General features: G+C 44.4%; 2 protein-coding genes across 8 annotated transcripts; both read right to left on the bottom strand.

The window, feature by feature from the left end:
* Positions 1-584: 584 nt before the first annotated feature.
* On the bottom strand, positions 585-9,270 carry ankle2 (ankyrin repeat and LEM domain containing 2). Of its 3 annotated transcripts, XM_078087549.1 has the most exons (14): positions 9,153-9,185; positions 8,068-8,679; positions 6,646-7,137; positions 5,708-5,902; positions 5,193-5,377; positions 4,726-4,914; positions 4,493-4,615; positions 4,056-4,119; positions 3,545-3,724; positions 3,342-3,444; positions 2,852-3,042; positions 1,872-2,727; positions 1,615-1,746; positions 585-1,399 (listed from the first exon to the last, which is right to left on the bottom strand). In XM_078087549.1, the coding sequence occupies exons 3-14, from the start codon at positions 7,124-7,126 to the stop codon at positions 1,189-1,191; spliced, it is 2,910 nt and encodes a 969-aa protein (XP_077943675.1). In that variant the 5' UTR covers positions 7,127-7,137; positions 8,068-8,679; positions 9,153-9,185; the 3' UTR covers positions 585-1,188. The 3 variants fall into 3 exon arrangements, with proteins under 3 accessions (XP_077943675.1, XP_077943676.1, XP_077943677.1); XM_078087550.1 differs by lacking the exon at positions 8,068-8,679 and having other exon boundaries at positions 9,153-9,270; XM_078087551.1 differs by lacking the exon at positions 9,153-9,185 and having other exon boundaries at positions 7,897-8,192.
* Positions 9,271-9,332: 62 nt separating this feature from the next.
* Positions 9,333-22,788, bottom strand: golga3 (golgin A3). Of its 5 annotated transcripts, none has more exons than XM_040196562.2 (25): positions 22,578-22,788; positions 22,373-22,459; positions 21,314-21,583; positions 20,311-20,592; positions 19,340-19,452; positions 18,496-19,187; positions 18,174-18,282; positions 17,691-17,997; positions 17,340-17,542; positions 17,098-17,235; positions 16,738-16,899; positions 16,277-16,645; positions 15,930-16,007; positions 14,794-15,057; positions 14,508-14,602; positions 14,022-14,238; positions 13,469-13,612; positions 13,138-13,335; positions 12,912-13,028; positions 12,546-12,685; positions 12,301-12,433; positions 12,053-12,175; positions 11,760-11,924; positions 11,437-11,603; positions 9,333-11,119 (listed from the first exon to the last, which is right to left on the bottom strand). In XM_040196562.2, exons 3-25 carry the CDS (start codon positions 21,447-21,449, stop codon positions 10,939-10,941), a joined length of 4,533 nt encoding a protein of 1,510 aa, XP_040052496.2. In that variant the 5' UTR covers positions 21,450-21,583; positions 22,373-22,459; positions 22,578-22,788; the 3' UTR covers positions 9,333-10,938. The 5 variants fall into 5 exon arrangements, with proteins under 5 accessions (XP_040052496.2, XP_040052498.2, XP_077943673.1 ...); XM_040196564.2 differs by having other exon boundaries at positions 20,437-20,592; positions 22,578-22,661; XM_078087547.1 differs by lacking the exon at positions 22,578-22,788 and having other exon boundaries at positions 22,373-22,476.
* Positions 22,789-23,510: the final 722 nt, after the last annotated feature.

The following is a 23,510-nucleotide window of genomic DNA, read 5'->3' as shown; positions in this document are numbered from 1 at the left end:
ACAATACAATCTTCTCAGGGAAGTAATTTGTGCTGGATAAAACGTTTAGTTTACGAAGAAAGGTACATTCAGAACACTTGTCAATCTGAATATTTCAAATAATTGGCCATTCTTTGTCCCAAATTATCAGATAAGGATAAATTCACTACTGTATGAGGGCTTAAGTTTGAATACACGTTTTTGTACATTCAAATTCCACCATTAGTACCTGTCATGTATACATTACTGGAGCCAATTTGAAACATTGAACTAAAGAGATTCATGACACATCTTAGCCATTAAAACTTCTGAAATGAACACTATCAAACTATGGTTTATAGAGTGAAAAGGTTTTGAATTCTACCGATCTCCCTGGGAATCGACAGCCAATGCAGCGCTCTTCTAATCTGTTGGTCTCTAAGCGTAAGGCAGTTTTTCTATAATAAGCCAACACATATTTTCGGCCCTCTCGTGATTACAGCAGGTAGTCTAAGGCCGCTGGTTGTGGCAGAAAGGGAAAAAAAAAAGTCAAGATATGTCCAGGAACCACCGAGAAAAGATGGAAAATGTATGTATTTATTGAAGAAAAATAAAAACATGGAAGGTTTCAGCCTAATCAGTTTATTACCATGTTTTTCCCTAATCATCTGATTGACCATTTCCAGATATTTCACCAATGAGCTAGAGAGAGCGTCCAAACTCCCGTCAGAAAATTAAGGCAATTCCTGAACTGAGGAAAACATAGGAAACGGCAGTCGGTTTTAACACCATTAATAAAAACATTACATTTTTTGTGCTACTGACCAACATACAAAAAAATAACTTTTTAAAATATTGACAATTTACCTTTTTTTTTTTTTTTAAAAGAACATCCTCAGTGACAGAATTCTGTTGAGGATGAGCGAACTGTGGGGAGAGCGGCTTGTGTTCATACTATGTTACAGGTGCTTCACACTTCCCACAAATAACATTACCGTCAATTCAACGTGGCCCACATTCGTACAGTACATAAATTATCACGTTCTTTTTTTGGGTGTACATCACAACGTGATGAGAATTCCTGTATTACATAAGAACAGTACCGTACATCACCAATACAAATCTTCCAGAGCTTGTGCATATTTCTGTTGGGTATAGGGGTTGTAGCCACCTCGGTGCAGCTGGATGTTCAGTGGGACGGAGAGGCCGGCGGTGGGGCAAAGTGGTCGGTCAGACCGCCGGCCCGTTCAAGTGCTTGAGGCGGATGCGCTGGATGTAGCTGGCGTTGGCGGGGCTGTAACGGCTGGGGCTGAAGTCCGGCGAGGCGGCGTGCCGGGCGGGACTGAAGCGACCGGTGGGAGACATCTGACCAGCGACCGGGGACCCGAGAGTCTGCTGCGGCGTCCTGAGGCGCGGTTTTGCCATCGCAGGGCTGGGCCAGCTAGACGACACACATCAACGCGGTCAGTCGTTGCTCTGACAGTATTGTTACCTTGCGGTTAATACTGAAAAGGTACCTTTTTTTTTTTTCTTTCTTTTTTTTAATGAGTTACTCAGATTTTAATCAGCCGCTGAGAACATTTATACTTTTCCAGGCCAGAGCATCATGACCACACGGTAAAATCAGTACACCTACAATAGGCCACACCCACTAACCTCAGCATGTCGGACGCAGAGTAGGACTTCATTGTGCTCTTCCACTTGTGAATGCTGGGATACTTCAGGGGATCGAGGTCTGAACCGTCTATTGCCAACATGACCTCTCTGTCCAACCTGGAGGGTGAATCCCTGTAAAAACATCAATTAACAAGATTAAAGAGTGAATTATTATTATTATTAAAATTATGATGTATGATGTAACTCCGAGGTCTCGGATCATGGAACCCATTGGTAACTGGATGCGGCGGACTCACCCCTCGATGAAAAGTCCTCTCCAATGATGCGGCGGGGTCCTGGGGAGGAACTCATTGGAGTTCTCCAAGGACTTGTAGGAGGACCCGGAGGACCCCGAGCTGCTGAGGTCCCTCCCCCCATGGTCCCACGACTTGGACCGAGCGCAGAAGTTGCGCCCCCCTGACGGCGAACCCCTAGTCCTGCCCAACACCTCCAGGCTCTCCTCTGCTTCAAAGTACTCCTCTGAGCTGCCGCTGATGCGCCTCTCCTCCGTCCCGCCTCCCTCGGTTCTCCGGCCCGGCCCCTCCGCGCTCTCCTCATCCTGACCGCTGTGACTGAGAGACAGGCGGTTCAGCCCGCCGCTGAGCTCCGCTGCCGAGGGGGCAGAGGAGGAGGAGGAGCAGCGGGAGCTCCCGCCGCTGCTGCGCCGCTCCCTGCAGTCGCCCAGCGGCTCCTGCAGAGACATGCGCTCGAACTCCGCCATGAGATTGGAGATGGGCGACAGCAGGCAGGAGGAGGACGGAGAGGTGCGAGAAGTCGCCTTGTCTCCGTTGTGGCTCCCGTCTCTGGAAGAGGAGCAAAGCCCGTTCTTGCAGACGATGCCGTGTGTCAGCAGGCCGGCGTCGCAGCAGCTCAGCGGGTCCTGCTCCGCCGCCGTCTCGATCAGGTCGGCCCCGCGGTGGTGCAGCGCCATGGGCAGGATGTGGAACTCGTGGCCGCCCGCCGCTCCCTTCAGGCAGTCCTTGGACGCAGCGCAGGACGTGATGCTGGTGAGCGCTGCGTTCTGCCGGTTCTTCATCTCCTCCAGGCTGATGTCGTCGCCCTCGTCAAGAAAGGCACCAACGGAGATGGAGTTGCAGAACTTTTTGAGCTTGCCTGAAAGTCAGGGATGGCGAACAACCAAAACAGGAAAGACTTGTCGTCATTATTACAGTAAAGTCTTTCTTCCGTACGATATTGTACCACACGTGAGCTGCGATCCAATTCTCTGGGACGGTACCTGGAGAGGGCGTTCTGAAGCGGTTGCTGGTCTCATTCTCTCCGGCCTCTCCGTGAGTCCGGGGGCTGAAATCCTTTCTGCTGAGGTACTCGTCCAGCTTGCGGAGCCCCTCGGTTGACGAGAGATCCACAAAACTGTCGAGAAAGTCCCAGTACTCGGCCCATGGGTGTCCCATCTCATGTGCCAGGTCTCTGTAGGGGAAAGGATAAAACAGACTTTACATTGTGCTTTTTCCAGGACGAATGTGATGTGACGTCAGTCGTACAGTAGGATTGACTGAGGGCTCACTCTAGAGGGAGCCGTTTTATTGTGCTACACTGACGGTTGTTTCTACTATTTCTTTCACCCAATAATAAAAATAAGGCCTTGTGACTATTGCCTTTTAATGCATTAGAAATTGCAGCAATACGCCCAGTGGCTTCAGTGCGCTCACAATGTATCTGAGAATACATAGAAAGACTTCATGAGCAGAATGAGGTGGAGGACGTACCTGCCCACTCGCTCTACTCCTCGGTCGGGATCAGACTTCAGGATCTGGCGAAAACGCTCCGCCCGGTCTCTGGGTGGCGTCTTCCAGGACCGCCGGAAATCATCTGCCTGCAGGAGAAAAGAATACGTGACGGTCAATAGATGTTACCATGCATACTTTATGCAAATCTTAAGTACGTATAGACGGGTCATCGGGTAAGGGACTTGCTTTGGAAGGACTCAGTGGGCCAGCGAAGGCTGCGACAGTCATCACAGGATCCATTGGGCTTCTCGCCTGCCGCTGCGTCAGCGAGAGACTTTCTGAGGACTCCGGAGACCACAAGACGCCAATGACGGGCTGAGAGGTGTTGTCGGTGGCCCTCAGCAAAGGGATATAGCATCGGTCTGTGAGACCAAATAAATATTACATATTACACTTGTATTTTCATCGAGGGTAGATCTAGAAGATCAAAGCTCATTCAAACAGAAAGTCACGGCAAACGCATTGCCCTCTGTCCAGCGTCCGTACAGTAGCAGTACAACACTTGTTCACATCCCAGGCTGACACTCAGTGATTGAACAGAAACACATAACCAGATAACATTAGTAACATTTACATTTAATTAAAAAACTGAATGGTAAGCAATGTATTCAATAGTACACAGAGCCAGTTAATTAAGTAAAGAGTTATATTTCACATCAACCAGCTAATGAGGTTTTTAGAATAATTCCTTACCCTCCAAATATTCACTTATTTTCTGCTTCACTTCTTGGGTTTTATTTTTTCTGCTACAAATGAGCTGTGACAAAGAACAAAAACAGTTAGTCTGTGCAGCTGACGACATACAACAGTTGCTGCGGGATTAGCTGGGGCCAGAACTTGCTCATGTTCATCTAATTTTAGCCTTCAATATGCAGTAAGGGATTGTTGCCAAAAGATTTTTTTTTTAAAACAAGCTAAAAAAAGGTCACAGCAGCAAGACCTGAGTAGGCGAAACTGTAGCCACCCTCGGCCATGACGGCCAGAGTTCAGCAGTACTGTGCGAGGCTGCTAGACAGCTTCCATGTGTACACAGTCGGGAATGCAAGCAACTACAAGCCCGGCCATGCCGAAGGTTCCCTCGCTCGTTGGGCATGAAACAGAGTTCAATGAGAGTTGAAATTAAAACTTACATCACAGGGCTTCTGGCCGTTCTTGTTCTTACAGGTCTTATCGCTGTCGGGATGCGAGCACAGGACGTTGACCACGTCCGGGCAGCCGAACTTACAGGCAAAGTGGAGCGGCGTTTCAAAGCCCTGGAACATACGGACCGACATGAACACAACCCGACAAACAGGACCGTTTGAAATATGAAATAATATAATTGAATCTGGTTTTGCTGGAATGGTTAAAAAAAAGAGCTTACAGCCTTATCTGGAGTGTTGAGGTAAAGATCTACAATGTAGCGGATTCGTTTCTGCAGCATGACTTCCTTGTCGTCTGGATACATGAGGCGCATGAACTCTGGGTTCTCCAACGTGTCCAGCAGCAGCTGAGCAATTCCTGCCTGGTTCTCCTTTGATGCCACGTGCATTACGTTATACCGGCAGCCCTCCTGACCAGAAAAAACAGCGGAACAACTGTGTGGATCAGGAGATAATCCTCTTAAATCTCCTGTCAACAGGAAAGAATGCTTGATTTTGCCTAAAAGCAGCAACCGACCTTGACATCACCTGCTGAAGTAAGGGATTAAACACACCGCATTTAGTGTATTCCTGAAGGACCACAGGACTACTCCGACAAGGACAATTAAAGTTCTATCAATTCTATGTAAAAAAAAAAAATGGATTCAGAGTTCAATCTGAGATGAGCAAAAAGAAATTCAATGTTCACCTGCACAATAGTGGGATTATCCCCAGAGCCAATGAGATAGCGAGGGTTGTTCCAGACCAGGTCTTTGAAGGTCACCTCGTCACCTTTCTCCACAGCTTTCCTCAGTTTGGCCGTCAGGTCTTGGGTGCGTGGGCTCTTGAAACTGTTTGCCCGCTCCCGGTTGATGGCATCAACCTCCATGTTGTCTGGTGTGGAAAGGGAGAAGAGAGCGAAAGAACAGATGCTGCTGTGAAAAAGTGCTCCAAATACTGTTCAAGGATGGTGTGCCCAATGCATCATTTAGGGTCAGCTACTATTGACCACAACCAGGCCGACACAACCGTTCTATATTGCATGGGTTGCAATATAGAATGATTCCTTTAATTAGCCAACACAATGTGCACCTTTGTAGGAGTGATATCCTTCAGCGTGACCAAAAAGATGAGTGTGCCATAACTTGGATGAAAACCCAGATTTAGCAGCTAAACAAAAAAATAACAGAATATTTCTTTATACAGAGAATTGTATCTACTAACCTTTACTAATGACCAGGCCTGGTTTGACAGGAGATACACATGGTGTAGATTTGTTGGGGGAGGGAAAATAGTCACAGATCCCTTTCGCAAACCTCTCAGCATCCTCGCGGTTGGGGAAGGCTTTGAAGCGGGCTCCCTTCATGGTCTTGACCGCTTGAAGGGCATCTTTCTTATCTGTGTACACGTGGGCTCTCTCTAGAGACAAATAAAGCCCACAAAGAATCAGCCTTCATACATTTCCACTCTTTCTCCACCATCTGACGGTCTTGTTTTATTTAGAACCGTGTATTGCAGCGACTTTCTGCTGGTTGAGGGATTTTTTTAATTGTTATTTTCACTTCTCTTCAGTCAGCCTGTAACATCATATTTTCATGGGGATGTACAAAGTGCTGCTGCTGCTGCTTTTGCAATACAAGCCGGGTTAACATTACCAGCATTGATTTTTTTGCTCGCTAAAGGTCTGTTTTGATCGATACTCTATTTGGAGTTCAGGCAGTCCTACTGCCTTCCTTCTTACCACTAAAGAAATAACAACAAATGTTTTCAACCACTAAACAAAATGTGGATTTTGGACTACAACTGCAGCGAGTGTTCAAAACCATTAACGAAACTGGACAAACAGTAGACATCATGAATAAACAATAATTGTGTAAGCTACACTTTGGCCTCAAGTCAGTATAAAAACAAAAGTTTAACGTATCAAAGAAAATGGAGCTCTTTCTTTACTGAATAATACAATACTGACTGTGAAATTGTACAGAATATACAATTTCTTTTCAAGTGTAATCATAATTTACAGTTATTTTTTCTAGTGTTCATCTAAACTCTTTGATTCCAAACTTGAAGACCACTTTGCCAGTGATCCTGACCCGTGATTCAAGCCCCCGATTTGCAACACCGAAATGTGTTGGACGAGTAACAAGAGGAGCGTGTCTTACCATTTCTAGCCAAAACATCTTCCCAAAGTGGACACACTCCAAAATAAGAGGCTGGGGACACTTGCGTGGACTTGGAAGGGGTTTCCGTTTTGCCTTCTGCAGCGCTATTTGGGGACGTGTTTACGGAGATCTCCTCTTCCTCTGGAGGGTTGAGACCCACACCGTAACCAAAGTCCAACTCTTCGCCGGGTCCCTCAGCGAGGTTGCTGCACGTTGCACCAGCAGTGGTGGTGGTGGGGGCCGCTGCTGACGTGGCATATGACACAGGTTTGGCATAGTCTGCGTTGGAGGCCCCCGCTGACGAGCTGTTGTCCGTTTCAGCGACGCTGCCCTCTGGCCCGGCCAGGACTCGAGCTAGCTTCCTCTCAAAGGTGGCTCGAGTGGTGGTGGTAATGGGACCACACTTGAGGTCTGCTCGGGCAAACTCTGTGCGCAGTTCATCGTCACTCAGCCCCCTTAGCCTGCTCAGAACCACCTCCATGCTTCAACTCCCTACAACGCAAAACACAATACACCTCAGCAATTACCACCCACATTTGACATGAAACTAAATACTCAAAGAACATAAGAAATGTGATACCAGTCTCTCCTTTTTTTTACCCGTATCTCCCCAACCGAATATTAAGAATCATAATTTGAATGTTTCAATCCATACTTCACCACACTAAGCTATTATACTACCAACATTTTTGGTAGTTGGTAGAATAATTATTTGTATTTGTTCCAGGGAGACAAACAGCAGTAGCTAAAACAAAAACAATCAAATAAAAATATTGAATGGCGTTTAAAAGGTCTGGTATTATTTTGTGTACCCTTTGGCTTGTACATAAGTGTTCCTTGTTTAGAAAGCCATTAGCTTGCATTTTAATATGAAATGCCGTCCATGCAACATGTCACACGTGTGAGCTTTAATACCTAATACATTTTACTAACAAGTAAATTTCTGTTCTAGGGAGTCAAGTATTTGCAGGTACGCTGTACTAACATATTAGATCTTCTAGATCTTGTAATAAGGCAAGTGCTACTGCAGTTCCAGATGCCAACATTATCAATCCAACACTTTGTATCTTATCAGAAACAACCACACTGAAGTGGGACTAGCATCCGCTAGCTTGCATGCTAGCCAAGGAGCTTTCCCCCGCCGGGGAGCATACGCAAAACCACTCAGATGAAAATCCAGACTGATGAGAGTAAAGTACACAACTTCCCGGTAAAATATTAACGATCACAAATACATAGAAAGCTGGATACCTCGCTGGGACAATAGTCGGTTCATTCGCATGCTGTCACGCCCGAGTGTGTCATTCGAGGTGGGTTTCGGTGTGTAACGCGACCGATTTCAAACGTCTTAGTGGTGAAGACGTCGATAAAAATCAAAGTGTACGGGATGACATTAAGTAACAAATGTATCCCTGTACTTACCAATGAACATTGTTATTTATATACACGGAGCAGGGGGAACCCGTTGTTAAATTTGCACCGATATACTGTGGGATAGACACAAAGCTGGAGACGGTCTGGAATAGACTCATTGTTTACAACATGTTGTGCGCATGCGCAGTTCCGAGGGAGGGCGCACGCTGCATTCCAGACCTGTGGGAAGACTTTAATCTGGGCCACCTGATGGCGTCAAGAAGCGGACATAAGAATAATTGTCGTGTTCCTTTCTAAAAAACAAAAACAAACCTAGATCATCAAAATGGATTACAACCGCCCATTGACACGGTTGAGTCGATTTATCACAACGAACGCAGTGCCGTGCCACGCTAGCGACTTCTATTCTCACAAAACGTTAAATCCCAACGTAACTACAATATAATGCAATAGTATAACTCCTGAAAGCTTTGTGAAGGACATGGATTTCCGCTGGGCAACAATATAGGGACATCAGAAAGCTGCAATTAAGTGTATTTCCAGGACGTCTTAGATTCACGTATTTTTCCCCGAAGGCTTGAATGTAGCATCATACTCGGCACTTGCAGACGTGACTAATCCAAGGAAACGATCATGTACCCAACTCGGGGACAGCTTATTCTGGTCAAAAACAAATGAAAAAAGACGAAATAAACAAATTGTCGGAAAGGTAGAGACGGTATAAATGCAATAGAAAAGAGTCGTGAGCACAATCCCATGCGGGCAAACTTGGTCAGGGATGTATGAGGCAAGCCAACTGCAACATGCCGATTCTATAGATATTTATAAAAGTATTGAAATAAACCTATTTCACCAATATATAGTCGTCAGTTAAAGTGGGACGCAAAGAAAATGAGCCTGACGTACGTTAGCTAACTTATGTCATCCGTTCAAGGAAGCGGAGTTTGACATGCTAACAGTCATTAGCTCCTTAGCAAGGCAATAAGCTAACCACCCAAGCCACTGGTTAGCAATAGCATACATGATGCCATACAGTAAAAACACCATGATTGCATTCTTACCAAACACACAACATTAAGAAATTATCAACTGCAAAGCTATTTAAATAGATCGCGTTTCAGTGCCATGCCCACCTCCTCCTCTCTCCCGGCTACCGTTGCTAGGTGTCTTCACCGCGATGGTTTCAAAATGCAGACACCGAGGACCCAGTTCCGTCCAACAAAGTGCCTGATCAAAACAGCGACTTCAACGTGGTGAAATGACAGAATATTGTTGTAGACAGCCAAAAAAATGAATGAGAACAAACTATAACGACAGATGAATAGTGCAATTTTATGATAAATACAATCGCATCTCCCAACACAAATGGTAAAACATAGGAATGACTCAATTCCAATCTTTGAAAAAAAAAAAGCAGATACAGCAACATGAGCGCAAGTGCCGAAGATCAAATGTTATTGATACCTAACGTTACAGTGAACAGTTAGGAAGATACCGTGCCCACAAACAAATCTGAACAATCTGAACATTTGTTATTACTTGCCTCAGTAAGTACTATGTCCCTTTGGAAAGTCCTAAGCATAGAACTGTTATTAAACATATGTTTAGTGTGGGAATGAACACTGACACAGCAGCTGCAGTAAGGTTGATTGCAGAAAGCTACTCTGTAACCATCCAAATGCCTCTCTGCACTGACGTCCTCGTGCAGCTGGGTTAGAGGTACTGTCAGCTTTTACACTATTACACATTAATGACTCTACAATCTTACAAAAAAGGGAATTTATATATTAACCTGTAGAAACAATTAACCTATCCCCATATCCATGAAACAGCCATAAAACAATAACAATTTCATATATCCTTTGTAAATATGTACCAAATGCAACAGAAAATGAACATATCTGCTTAAACCTGCTGTTAGTAACATTTCTGCTTCATTGTACAACTCTTCTTTCTCAGTTTATATGACTCACTTATTTTACAATAAAACCATTCAGTTAAGATTTGCACACACACATAAATATAACAGATTGCACACCCTCAGCAGAATGTGCTCATTTAAATCAACTTAGTCCCTTACAGCATATTAAAGATTGCTTAAGGCTTTTTTGCGTACAAATAACTGCAGTCCATGCTAGACAAAACACCTCCATTTACAACTGAGATTATTGTTTTTAGTTTAGGAACTGAATGTGAGATGGTTACATCAAATGTAAGAAAGACTCCATTTTAACGAGAGGCAATACAAAAAGAACTGACCACATTTGCACACGACTTTCAACATTATCAAAAATGATTGATGAGGTGTCAACCGCTTAGAAATGATGTGGATGTGTAACCATGTCAGTTAAATCATAGTGGAGCAACCGCTCTTTCGCACACAGGCACAAAGAAATGGAAGAACAGTTTCATAGCCAGTCTGGTGACAGACTAATGTTTGTTTTCTGTCACAATAACACTTTTTGAAATAATGTCAACCATCATTAAGCAGCATACGCAGCCACTGGTTTTATATTGCGAGGAGGATGATGACTAAATACATTTTAGAGAGAAAAACTTAAAAGGGGGAAAACCGGCTGTTGAGATTATCAAAATAGCCCATACTTGACCATGTCTGTATCTATGATAACTAAACTCAAGATGGGGGATCCTCTTGGAGAGGCTGTCAGATAACTTGACTCTAAATAAATAAATGTGACAATAACATAACAAAAAGATGAACAACCGTCAAAGAAAGAAGAGAGAATAAAGCTATGGCATATTAAGTATAACTCTGAATAAGCCCATCTGCGCTGATGGGACAATGCCAAATGTTGGCAGCAATTCTTAAGAAAAGAGAAAGGGAATAACGGGCTGAATAGTGCCTTTGTGGATAAAACTCCACTCTCTCTCTTATGGCCTGAGACACTTTTATTATGACTACTGTTGCTCAGCTTCATTGTTATTCTTCCCAACCATATTGTTTAGAGCCGTTGAAGATTCAGAGATGTTGTTTTCAAGCTCCAGTTGAGCCTCTTCTGCGCTTGTCCATGAGCTCATTGACTCATGTACTGTTACTGTGTGTTCCTCCATCTGCTTTTGGAGGCTGTCCATCTCCTCCCTGAGAATACAAACACATTACATGTATTCTGGCATTCAAATAGCCGCTGAGCATTACCTAACAAAACACTTCATGAGGGCTGAGCTAGACAGTGTGGCGCACTCACATGCACTAAAAACACGCAAGGCTGGCCTGTATATGTTGACAAAGGAAGCTGAAGCTTCGACAGTAAGAGCAAGAGGGACTTCCTTGTCCGCTTAGGTAGAAACAAAACCGATATATTTAAAAAACAATGAATTCTTTGCTGCAATATTAATGTCCACCATGTTAAATGCAACTCCTTTAACCTAATCATTTGGTTAGTGCGAGAGGCTTACTTGAGTTGCCGTAGACAATTGTGCAAGTTGTTGAGGGGCTCTTTGTTGACAGATGTTGATGGTTTCAGCAACTCATCCAACAGGGAGGCAGGCACTGGGCAGTCTGGAATCTTAACTGGTGTCACTGGGCTGGATGGGTTCCCCTCGCTCATCAGATCCATGCGCTGCTGCTCAAATAATGAAAAACTAAATTTCAGGAATGTATTTCTCACATGAAATTATACTTGCAACACTGTAATAGTACGTGAGAGCCTTCATGCCAAGACAAAAAGTGACTGAACACTAGAGCCCGACTAGTTTATGAGTACGAGCTACGATTTTACCTTCCTCAGACGACTCTGCTTGAGGTCCTGTTTTAGCTGCTGGTTCTGCAAAAGGACCGTCTTCATGCTGTTCCTCAGCTCACCCACTTTGGCCTGAAGCATAAACTTGTCCTTCCTGGTGCCACTAAGCTCATCCTGCACAGATTCCAGCTCCACTTTGATGTTCTAAGAAATAGAGAGTTAGCTTTAGTAAAAGTCATTCTTTGCATTTGTAAATATCAAAACAATGAATTTCTTTTAAACACTTTCAGTGAAGTAAGAAGCTTTGTTGAAAGTGGAAAGTGAACCCTTACCTGCAGAGCTCTCTGTAGGTTGTCTAGCTCCCTGTGCTGACACTGCTCCATCATCTCCAGCTGCTGCTTCTGAGCCTCTATCTCCCTCTGCCTTTGCTCCACCTCCCACTTCAGGTCCTCAACCTGAACCAGTGGGTCATTGTTCAGTGACACAAAATGGTGTTCTCCCAGAAAAAACATTCAAGTATATGGCCAAAAACTAAACAAAAGCATCAAGTTCAGCTAAATATTTCAGTCCAGTCTCTTACCTCCTGGTTAGTGAGGGGCTGCTTGGCCAGTTCCTCGTCCAGTTGTTTCTGGAGGATCTGGAGCTGTGAATGGGCCTCAGCAAGCTCCTCTTGGAACCTGGAAACCTCCTGAGCATGCTGCTCATCCTGAGCTCTGCAGAGTAAGACATGTTCAACGACAAATGAGTAGTAAGATATGATACATTAGATACTAAAGCAATTAGCCCAAAGTCACTGCATTCTTTAAATCAGGCAGATGCACATACTGTAGTTTGTGGGATTCACTCTGCAGAGCTATGACCAGGTCCACTTTAGCCTGCAGGTCCTTTTTGATTTCCGACAGCTCCAGCATAGCTGCCCTGTAGTGCCGTCTATTGTGCGCTGCTTCAGCCTTTGCTGTTGCCACCTGAAAGGTCACGTGACATTAGTACAATACGAAAAAAGCCAAAAGAGCACAATGCTCCAGAAAAGCTACTTGACTTACTATGAATACATGTCACAACTTGTATATTTCTTAAACAGCTTCTTACTGTGCACCGTGTGCCAGGAAAATTACTGTCAAAGTATATATTCAGACAAACATTCAGACATTTGAATGAAAACAACGTGCACTGTGTCCCTAGAGCTCCCACCTGTTCTTTCAGGTCATTGACTTTGGTTTTCTCTTTTTCCAGGGCAAGCTGGAGCGTTTGAACCACCTGCCTCATTTGCTGGTCCTCCTCCTCTTTACGCTTCAGAACAGCTTGAACCTGTAAAACCATGAATGTAATGAATGGGTTTTATTCAGACAATTTTAAAAAGTGTACATAGTTTATTTGTATTAATAAAAAAATGTCATATAAAGATGTCATTTTTCACCTGTAAGTTGAGCTGAACAAGATCGGCCTCTCTCTTAGCTAAGGCAGACTCCAAAATGTTGGAATGCTCCCGCAGTGTATTATGGGACTGTGCCAAACCAGCCAATTTCCCCTTTTCATGTTCAAGCTCCAGTGCCAGCTTCTTGTTGGCATCTTCTAACTTTCGAATCCGCTTCTTGAAGCATCGGGACTCTTGAAGCTGTGGAATTAATTCACCTCATTTATACAAAGTAAAATACAGGAATTGAGTGATTAGACCAGTGTAGGCATACTGCTCATACAGGGTTGCAATCAACATCATTCAAGGAAAACACGCAATGAACGATGTTCACCTCATCCTCAAGCTCCATGACCTTCTCCTGGTACTCCTCCAGCTCTGTGGAGGTGAGGGTGATCACTTCCTGCAGCTCTCTCTCAAGCATAGTCTTGCTTTTGGCCACAGTCTGAAGCTCAGCCTGGAGAGCCTTGATCTTCTCCTGGAGGGAAAATAAAACCACATTGCACTTCAACACGTAGTTATCCCTGATTAATCCCAATGAAATTACAAATATCTTTAGGTTCACAACATGTGAGTTGAGGATAAGCATAGAATAAATGCTATTCTTTTTCATTTCCTTCAATCTTTCAAACTGTATAATAGACCTCCTTAACTCCAAATAGGAATGCAGAATATCTCTCATTCTTCCATTGTGCTCGACAGTGGCAACATATCTTGATTTTAATCATAGCAAGAAAAACAGGTTATCCAGATCTTGTATGCCAACTTTCTCCAGCTTGCTAATGTTTGTGAAATGGTAAGAAGAATCACACAGATACCCCAACCTAATCTAAATTCCAAAGTAGTTTTCAAGTAGCTGTCGAAGGTCTGGCGGATTTATACAGTACCTGTAAGGCCTGGCTGTTTCCCCCGTCCGACACCTGGGCCTTGAGCTTGACCAGCTCTGCCTCGGCGGACTCCTTGTCAGTCAGAGCCTCTTGGAGCCTCCTACTCAGGATGCCCACGGCGTTCTCGTAGGCCTTGTGTTTGGCCTTCATCTCCTTCTGAGCACTGGTCAAATCTGTCCCCAGCCGCTTCACACGCACCTTCTGCTCCGTGATGGCCCTATTAGATGCAGATGAGCAATAACGTTAAAAATGGCCATGGGGGAAATCAAGTTGTTCTGACAGTCCATGCATTATAATGCAAGTGGTGTGCTTTAAAAATCACATTTTCTTTACAGATATGGATGACAGAGTCAGGAATTGAATAAGCATTCTATAAAAAAGCCAATATTTATAAATATCACATGATAAGAGATATGCAGCATGGTCCAAATAATTACTGTGGGAGTCATTCAAGCGTTCCATATCTATATGCAGCGGATGACTCACTTTTTGGCTTCTCCCTCCAATTGCTCCACCTGTTTCCTCAGACCTTCGTTCTCTTCTGTGACTGCAGCTAGTTGGCTCTGATCGAACTGTAAAGACTAGATTGGGAGAAAGAGAGCATGCTTCACATTACAATGGGATTCACACTATATCCGCTGACAGGCGGTTTATTAACTAATTCTTCTAATGCTTCTACTTCACCCCCCAAAAAATAGCATTTTATTGTCAAAGTTCTTAAAGTAAATTTGATCAGTAAAATTGAACAAGTAATACAGATATTCATAGTGACCTGGATCTGGGTTTCCAGCTGATCCCTTTCTGTCTGAATGGCTTGCAGATGGACCTCCATGTTGTTCATCTGCTCCTGGACCCTCGTCACCTCCTTTGCAAGCCGGGCCTGCTCCAGCTCTGCATTCTGCTTCTCCCCTTGAACGCTCATCAGCTCCTGCTTCAGGTCCTTCACCTCCGTCAACAGGCGCTTTTTGGTGGACTTGAGCTCACTGATCAACTGGTCTTTGGAGCTGGCATCCCGACGGTAGGCCTCCACCATCACCTGTTGAGTTGATATCCATGGGTCTGAATAACGGACTGAGCATTCTCTGCTTTCCAGTAGTGCTCCTCGGATATGTCTTGACTGTGAGGCAAAATACTTCAACATCCAGTAGATGCAGTAGTGCGAGAGAGAGGGCTGCAGTATTTGAATTCCTCACTGCCTCACTTCTAAGCTCGAGAGATGCTTTCCCCATGGTTACAGCAAACAAAAAGGTTATCACTTATTCTTTCAGGCTTTACTTCTTTAGCCTAATTAGCTTTGTGCTGGTTCCTCTCACGAAAGCACAAAAACTAAAGACGGTAAGACATTGTATTGACTATTTCAGGATGTGATCATGTACACCATAAACCATTAGTTAATCAGACATCTGAGTAGCTCACATATCGCAGATTTTCAATAACATAGTTACTTCAGATGCACTTAAGAGCCGGATTTCTCTATTTTAGCACTAGGGTTACACTTTTGTGGTTTCCATGGAATTTTTAGCCGACCCGAATACATTTTGGTGGACCAAGATGCGTGTTAATTCTTTGAGTCTGAAAAGGGCCACAAAAGCTCGAGGCTTGATGGAAATCTAATAGAATTCCTTTTTCTGTCATTCTGTCAATGAACTCCACCCTTTTTTGACAGCCTGTGAATGCAAAATAAGCAACATCCACCCCTCGGCTGACGCGTGTCAAGCAGTACTCTGCCAAGATGACAGCAGTCTCCCACGACAACGTCAACCATAGTCCGCTTCTTTCTTTCATGAATAAATGTAATGAAAATAATAAATGTATGTCAAGTCCACATTTTCCACTGGCTTCTAAAAACTTCACCCAGAGCTTTACATTGGATCTCATACTGTGAGAGCGAGGAGGAGGAGGCATTACCTTTTGTTGTTGGAACTGTTCCCTCAGTTTCTGAGCTTGTTTCTTTAGGGAACCATTTTCCCGTTGAAGTGTTTCAATCTGTAACAAAGAAAAAGGCCTTTTATTGTTTGGAGAAATGCCAAAATAACTGCTGCTCACCATGCAAAGAGACTATTTGACCATAACGTATTCAAGGTGTCACAACACAAGTAGATGGGAATATATTGATGCCAAAAGGCACACACAAGGGAATACCCATATTTGATTTTAAGTCACTGGTAATGGTTCAGTCATGCTTGCATTTGTATTTCAATGGAATTATTTTAAATGACATTTTTCATATTTTCCCTTCCTGCCTGTATTCATACCTGATTGGCTTTGATCTGGACTTCCTGTCTGAGCTGATCCAAGATATCTGAAGCCGCCAGAACGTCCTCTCCGAGCTGCTCGGCGCCCTCGTCCAGTTGGTTCTTTTCGGCCCGGGCTGCCTGCAGCGCTACCTCCAGGACAATCTTCTCGTTCTGGAGGAACTGGATGCTGTCGTCCTTGGCGCTGCCGTCTGTCTGCAGCTCAGCCAGCTGGGCCTCCAGCTCTTGGTATCGGGCTTCTAGGTGGTTGATGAACAGCTCTTTGGTTTGCAGGTTGTCCTGAGTGACGGTCAGCTGGCGCATCAGCTCCAGATGCTCCTTCTGGAGGGACTGCAGCTGCACGTCCTTCTGGGAAAGGATCAACTTTGCCTAAGAAAGATTGAGTTCAAAAGGCAGTTTAGAGAACATTACAAAACACGTTTTACAGAACACAAGAGTTGGAAAACAAAACACTTGACTACCTGCTCCAGTTCCCTTTCCATGGTGCTGGCTGTGTTAGCCAATTTAATTAAGCGTTCCCGCTCATCCTCAAACTCCTCCAGTTTGTGCTGCAGATCATCTTCCACCATGTTTTTAGCATCCTGGATCTGCTTGTAAGCCGATTCCTGGGTCAGCATGTCAGCCTAAGTCACAGACAGTAAAATGTTTTAAACAACATCCATAGCTGATTAAAAAAAGAAAGATAAAATAACATTTGTTGGGGTCATTTAGAAAAGCCTGATTTTATCTACGGCCCTTAATGAGCTTACGGTATGGGTTATTTCCTCAGTGGAAATATAGACCAGACAAACCGGCTGATAGCGGATTCACAAAGAGAATACCTCAATGCTCTGCAGCTGGACAGCTATGCGCTCTTTATCTTTGATAGAGCGGTGTTGGGTCTCTGTGAGTGTGTGGGACAGAGACACATTTTCCAGCTTCAAATGTTCCAGAACACCAATCTGAGTCATCTGTCCAGCCTGGGAGAGAGAGGGAAAAAAAACGGTGAAAAGTGTCATGTCGATTCACGTCAGTCGAATGTCAAACCGTGATGAAAAGCCAACTGTATTAGCATCAAACTTACCTGCATGTTGGCCATTTCGCTCTGCAGTCGCACTCGGGCCTCCTGGGCCAGAGCTAGCTGCTGCTGGTACCACTGCCTGAGCTGCTGAAGTGAAACTATTTCCGCCTGGGAAGTCTTCATTCGGCTCTGAAGGGTGCTTCGCTCCAGCTGGACCTGTTGAAGCTGGCTCTGAAGACCACCCAACTGCTGTCGCAACTCCTGCACTGCAAAAGTTAAGACACCAAATTGTATGTCAATTTAGGAGTTTGGATATGCAAAGCAGAATGGGAGTGGGGGGTTGTTAAGTCGAGATCAATAAGATACGTTGTCCATTTATTGCTAGGCTCCGTTTTCTGGGTCTGAGTCACACACCTGTATTGTCTCTGGAGGTTACTGTGTTTTGCATCTCCTCCACCTTCCCCATCAGCCTTTGGTACTGATCTTCGGCCACCTTCAGGTCGTTGCTTAGAGAAGTCAGATTGGCATTCTTGCCCTCCAGACTGCCCTGGAGCTCCACCATGGCCTTCTCTAGCTGGTTGCAGTTTTTCCGCAGTGAGCCGACCTCCGTGGTGAGGACCCTCTGCTTCTCCTGGCTGACCTCCGCCTCCTCCTTCTTTGCATGCAGTTGAGCGTTCACTGTGGCGAGCTGCGCCTGAAGCTCCGTCTTCTCTTTGAGAGCCTGGAGAAAAGCACAGTGAGGTTAGCTCTTCAGCCCCATTATCTAGCATTTGAATTAAATAACAGATAACACACTTTCATAGTTTCCATGTCATTTTGTCGACTGCTGTACATGATGGGTAAAGGAATTGAAACAAGAGTACAAATATATATATATATATATATATATTATTATACCTGATTGGCCTCAGATGACAAAGATTCGAGCTGACCCTCCAGTCTCATTTTCTCTTTCAAAACCTGCAGCATATCATCATGGCCCATCACTGAACTCTCCAAAGAAACACTGCAAGAAATGTGAACAATATGGGTGCATAAATGACGAGACAAACAGTAGAATAATTAAAAAACACCTGATCAATTCATAGTTCTAAATGCCAAAAGGTTTATGTTCCAGCATTCAATGTCAGAACTGTGTGGAATTTGCTCAAATGTGCCCGTCAATTAAACATCAATGCCAAGAAATTGTATTTCTTCCCTATCTGACGTTGACATATACCTGCTAGAGAAACTGTCTCTGCGGCTTTGAGGCTCCCCAGCGCCTCCTCTCTCCTGCTCCAGCTCCAGCAGGTGCTGCTCGTCACTGGCTGCCTGCAGCACCTCCTGCAGGGAGGGGAACTGACCCATGGCCTCAGCGGCAATCTCCCTCCCTTCCACCGTGTAGGGCCCCCGCTGCACTTCCACGGCTGCGGTGAGCATCCCGTACGTCGCCCTGGTAGACACGCTGCTGATTAACGAGCTGTCGCTGTCGTTGCCGTCGTTCCCTGGCATCGTTCCCGATTCGCTCCAGTCTATTTCTGACACATTGTCCCCAAACTGGAGTGAAGCGGCGGGCTGTCCGTCCATCTCAGACAAAGTGGACACTGAGCTAATGGCGGACGACTGGAGGGAGCTCATAGTGTTGTCTGCTGCTCGGACTCCACCTCCGCCTCCACCTGCACCATCAGTCTCGGGAGACTGGTAGTCAGCCAAGGAGTGGATCCTGCTTGGGCGGGGTGATCTGGACTTTCTTTCCTTGGAGGGGGGAATTCCCAAGCTACCCAGTTTGGGGCCACGGGGGACACTGGTCCTCAGGAAGGAATACTCCTTGGTCATGGAAGTAGTGTTGGCCCTGGGCAGATCCTCAGGATGCAGCATGAGCTCTGGATCCAGGGTGCTGAATGCCGTGCTCTTGGTGGTGGTGCGGTGAGACTAGAAATAAAAACATGTAACAACCATGTTAATATAAAATGTTCACGTTAACACGATGCTCGAGCTGTCAAGTGTTTTTGGAAGCACTAGGACCTCGAGGGGAAATAGGAGGACAGCTGGTGTGGTCCACGAGGTGGACGCCATTAACTCACCCTCTCCTTATGTCTCTGCACTCTGTACTGTTTGAGTTGCTCTTCCAGACGCCGACGAGCCTCCAGGCGAATCTTCTCCTCATTCTCCATCTCTAATGATGGCTTCTGGTGAGCTGAAAACAAAGTGTGTTTGTCCCAAAAGAATCAGTTTCATTGCGTACTGCACAACCCCACTACAGCGCTTTATTTACACGAGACCTGGTGTTCTGACTGTAAAGGTTTCCTAATGAGGTGATTGTTGGTCACGTTGATTCCAAGTAAAAACCTGTGTAATGTTGTTTGTTTAAGGTCAGGAATCCGGTCCTCACTGCTCACACAGCAATGGTAAACAAATTATTCAAATTGTAGTTCCCTTTGTTAACCCTTGGGAGCCACAAACCAGCACATCTAGTAAGTTGCAGACTGCAGAGCAACGTTCTGTTAAGAACGTGAATACATGTTACAACCATATATTTAAACAGTGCTTTATCACGGTCTCCATTTGCGTGGTTACTGTATGCCGATTTGAAAAAAAACCTTTTAATTCAATCATGACTGCATCAGCTGTCGCAAAGATATACAAAAATATTGCAATGAATGCGAATCAAATCTAAATCACAAGTTTGTGCCAATACTTAAATGATTACATTTCATAGCGACAATCCCCCCAAAAGATGACATACAAGATGGATTAGTTCCAAAACGCAGCCATTAGTCAAAATAGGGTTCCAAAGAAAGCACCCACACCAAATTCTAATCAAACAATCAAATGCAATCTTTGCTTTATGCAGAAAGGGAGTGGAATCAAAAGTGCGAACAGAAAGTCTCATTGGATCATTCGATTCAGGTAATACACAGAAAAGGAAGTTAAAACGGATGTGAAAATAAACCAAGAAAAGCAAAACATCCCACAGCAAGATGAGGTTAAAATACAGGGGGTGGGGGAGGGGGGGTTTAGAGGGGGCATTCACTCCACATAAGTTTATGCTTACACAATTCAGTCTCCTGCAAAGGCATACTGAGTCTGAGCGACTGCAATGAGTCACCCTTGTGAACCGTGATCTCAGCACTAGCCCCCTCAGACTTCTCTATCATCATGGGTGGAAAAGCAGCCAAACCTTGGGAGGGATCTTGGGTCTGGGCGTTAACTGGGGAGCTGGTGGCCTGGGGAGGGGCTGCCAGAGGCATAGACCCATTTACATGAGTGTTCCGAGCAGGAGTCAAGTCTTCTGCCAGTGCGTTTCCATTCGGCATTACAGCAGAACTGAAAAGACCTGAAAGAGAAGTGAGAGGTGGTATTTGACAACTAGTCAGGGTAAGTGCTAGTCCGCCATAGTGCAAGGGGGAAGTTATTCCACCTGGCAAGCAGGCTGAGCAACTCTGTTAAACTACAATAGCTTTAGTCAAAGAGGTGGCTGAGAAATGAATGTGGCATGTGGCGCTGTTCACGCTGATCTTACAAGACAAACAAATGGAAAGGCAGTTTTAGTTATTTTAAATGCCACCTTCTGTCTGTGCGGTTTTGTCTGTGCTCTTGTCACTGGTTTGAAATGGAAAGGGCTTTGCTTAGGCTTAGTTGTGGGATTGTTTGCATATGTATCCAGGCCAGTGACACTAATCTGATCAAACCACACCTATATAGTGCACAGCTAAATAGTCATGGTGTCTTTGAAAGAATTCATACTACTATGAAACAATTACTGAAAAAAAGAAATTCCCAAATGCGACTAGTAGAGCCACGTAACACGCAGCAGTAAAAGGCCTCGGGCCGTGTAGTAACCACAAAAACAGGTCATGCACTGCAGAAAGTGTTTCCACTACAGGAAGCATCAAGATCTTCACGGATCAAGGAGCTGGAAAGCAGCTAATCCCAGTAGAAAGACAAGTCATTTTGGAAGAAATATATTGTAAACAGACCCCCAACACAAAATGAATTCTAGCCTTTAAAATCGTTGCAATTTAGATTAGGGGGGAGGGAGTATTATCAGTACTCACCGTTGTGAATACATCCTTTAGCATGTTGTGTGTTGTCCAGCCCTTGTTGCAATAATTGCGTTTCACCTTCCACTTTCATTGGATGGTCTTCTTGATGAGTCTCCATCTGAGCGGTTCCTGATTGGTTACTATCCATTTCCCTTAAGAAACTGAACGGTCACTATGTTGGTGGTTTCCTCTCGGCATAAGAGACGCTCACAGAACCATCTTGTTCCTCGGATGCAGGAGGAGCACGTCAGTGTCCAGGAACACTTCTGAACACAGACGGCACTAAAGAAATAAGTAAAGAAACAAATATGGCACAATATACAGAAGAGGTTGTAGCTCCATCTGTTTTTAGACACTGAGGATGTTAGGTAACAACACAATTCAAACACAAGCTGGAGACATGAGCTCACAAGCCGGCTTGGTTAAGTGGATTGCGTAGCACTCGTATTATGGAAATCCTTTACTTCGATCCAGTCACAGATACCGTAGACTCCGTTGACGATGTACGCAGCTGGCGACTGAAAGTGCGCTGACAGCCGTAATATCCAACACGTCTGCACGTTTGAAGTCTCACAAGCATCGTCCGCTTCGGCTACCGACGATAACCTTCGACTCCGAGGCGGTGTTGCTAAGTTAGCTAGCTGTTAGCATACGGCGGCGGACTTACTTCAGCACAGGTTCACGCGGTCAGTCACAAGGCAGAAGCAAACATAATGACACAGCGGTTGATACGCGTAGGGTACGTCACGTGAGACGGGTGATACTATGCCCTTGTGTTGACTGGGTTTAGCAAAACGGTACCGGCTGATGACAAGGATGAAAAAACTTGAGGCTGGACTAGCGTTAGCTAGCTTGACTGCAGCTAGCCAGCTTCGTGTGTTTACGAAGGAACCTGCCGTGCTACATTTGCTAACGTTCGCTAGTATCGCCAGTGGAGAGGATGGATTGCTCCAGTAGTTTTTAAATCAGTAAACATATTATTTTCTGCCGCGTAAGTGTGTTATAAAATCCCAAGAGTAAATTAGAAAATGACATTTTCGCTAAGTGCATCAAAACATAATAAATGCTCACCCGTTTGAGAGCTTCGCCGTTTACTACGTGGCTGTTTGGTGTCCGTCCCTCATCCGTCCGACGGGAAACAAGAAGGACACAACACATCTGGAAGAAGAAATAGCTCCTGCTCACAATGTTTGGGTTTTAATACAATGCAAAAAAGGAATACTCATCATTGAGATAATTAAATTCAAAATGTATATGGAAATGTAATGATACATACCAATGATAATGGAACGGGGATGTGCGCATGCGGTGCTTGGCTGTTCACAGAGCTGCGCCCCACTTGTCAGCAGTGGTCCTGCTGTCTATGGTGCCACCTCTTTGCCACCGGCTGTCAGTGCCGGTTTAAGCTATGCAAGTAACAATTCGTTGAACGGAATGTAAAGAATGGATTAATAAACAAATCATTAGGCTGTATATTATCACTCCCGCAATAATATGATATTATACTGTATTTTATAATTATTTTAGTTCAAATGGCATATGAATATGTCCCAACACAATCCTGTCCCTGTCGATCATGGGCGCAATTTATTGAATGTAAAGGTACTTTGTCAGCATTACTCCACAACAGCTGTGGACAAGAATGGGTCAAGTGATGCACTACAACCTGTAAAATAATTTTACATAATTTTTTACGTTTTGCAGGGTTATTTTGATAGACATTGTGCACATGGGCCTACACATAATGGACTGTTTGGGGGAAACCACAATGCTCTTCACTGTTTTTTGTCCATGCATAAATTATTGTTTATATTCATCTCTGTGATAAGCAAGCAAGTAGTCTGAACTGAATTCAATATACACTAACTCCCTCTTATACAGGGACCCGCATGCTGCCAAAAAATAAACACGTGCAGACAACAAACAACAATTAGGTGTATTCTATATTCTTATTTTATCATAGTTTTGAGTCAAATGTCATTAATAAACTATTTCGACCCACCTATTCAATTTTAATGCAAGTAAAAGTAGATATATAAAACCAAGAAAAAAATAAGCAAAATAATTTTAAAATGAAAAGGCGCAAGATCTCAACTTCTTTACTTTGGTGCCATCTAGCGACTGTGCCGTGAATTACATTTTCGTAGACAAAAGACTGATCAATGGTATAAAAAACATACAACCTCATACATTCAGACATCAATTGTTG

Source organism: Gasterosteus aculeatus, chromosome 13 (assembly GCF_964276395.1).
Source record: "Gasterosteus aculeatus chromosome 13, fGasAcu3.hap1.1, whole genome shotgun sequence".
Lineage (NCBI taxonomy): Eukaryota > Metazoa > Chordata > Actinopteri > Perciformes > Gasterosteidae > Gasterosteus > Gasterosteus aculeatus.
The sequence above is the reverse complement of the archived record's forward strand: the minus strand, read 5'-3'. Positions and strand labels throughout refer to the sequence as shown.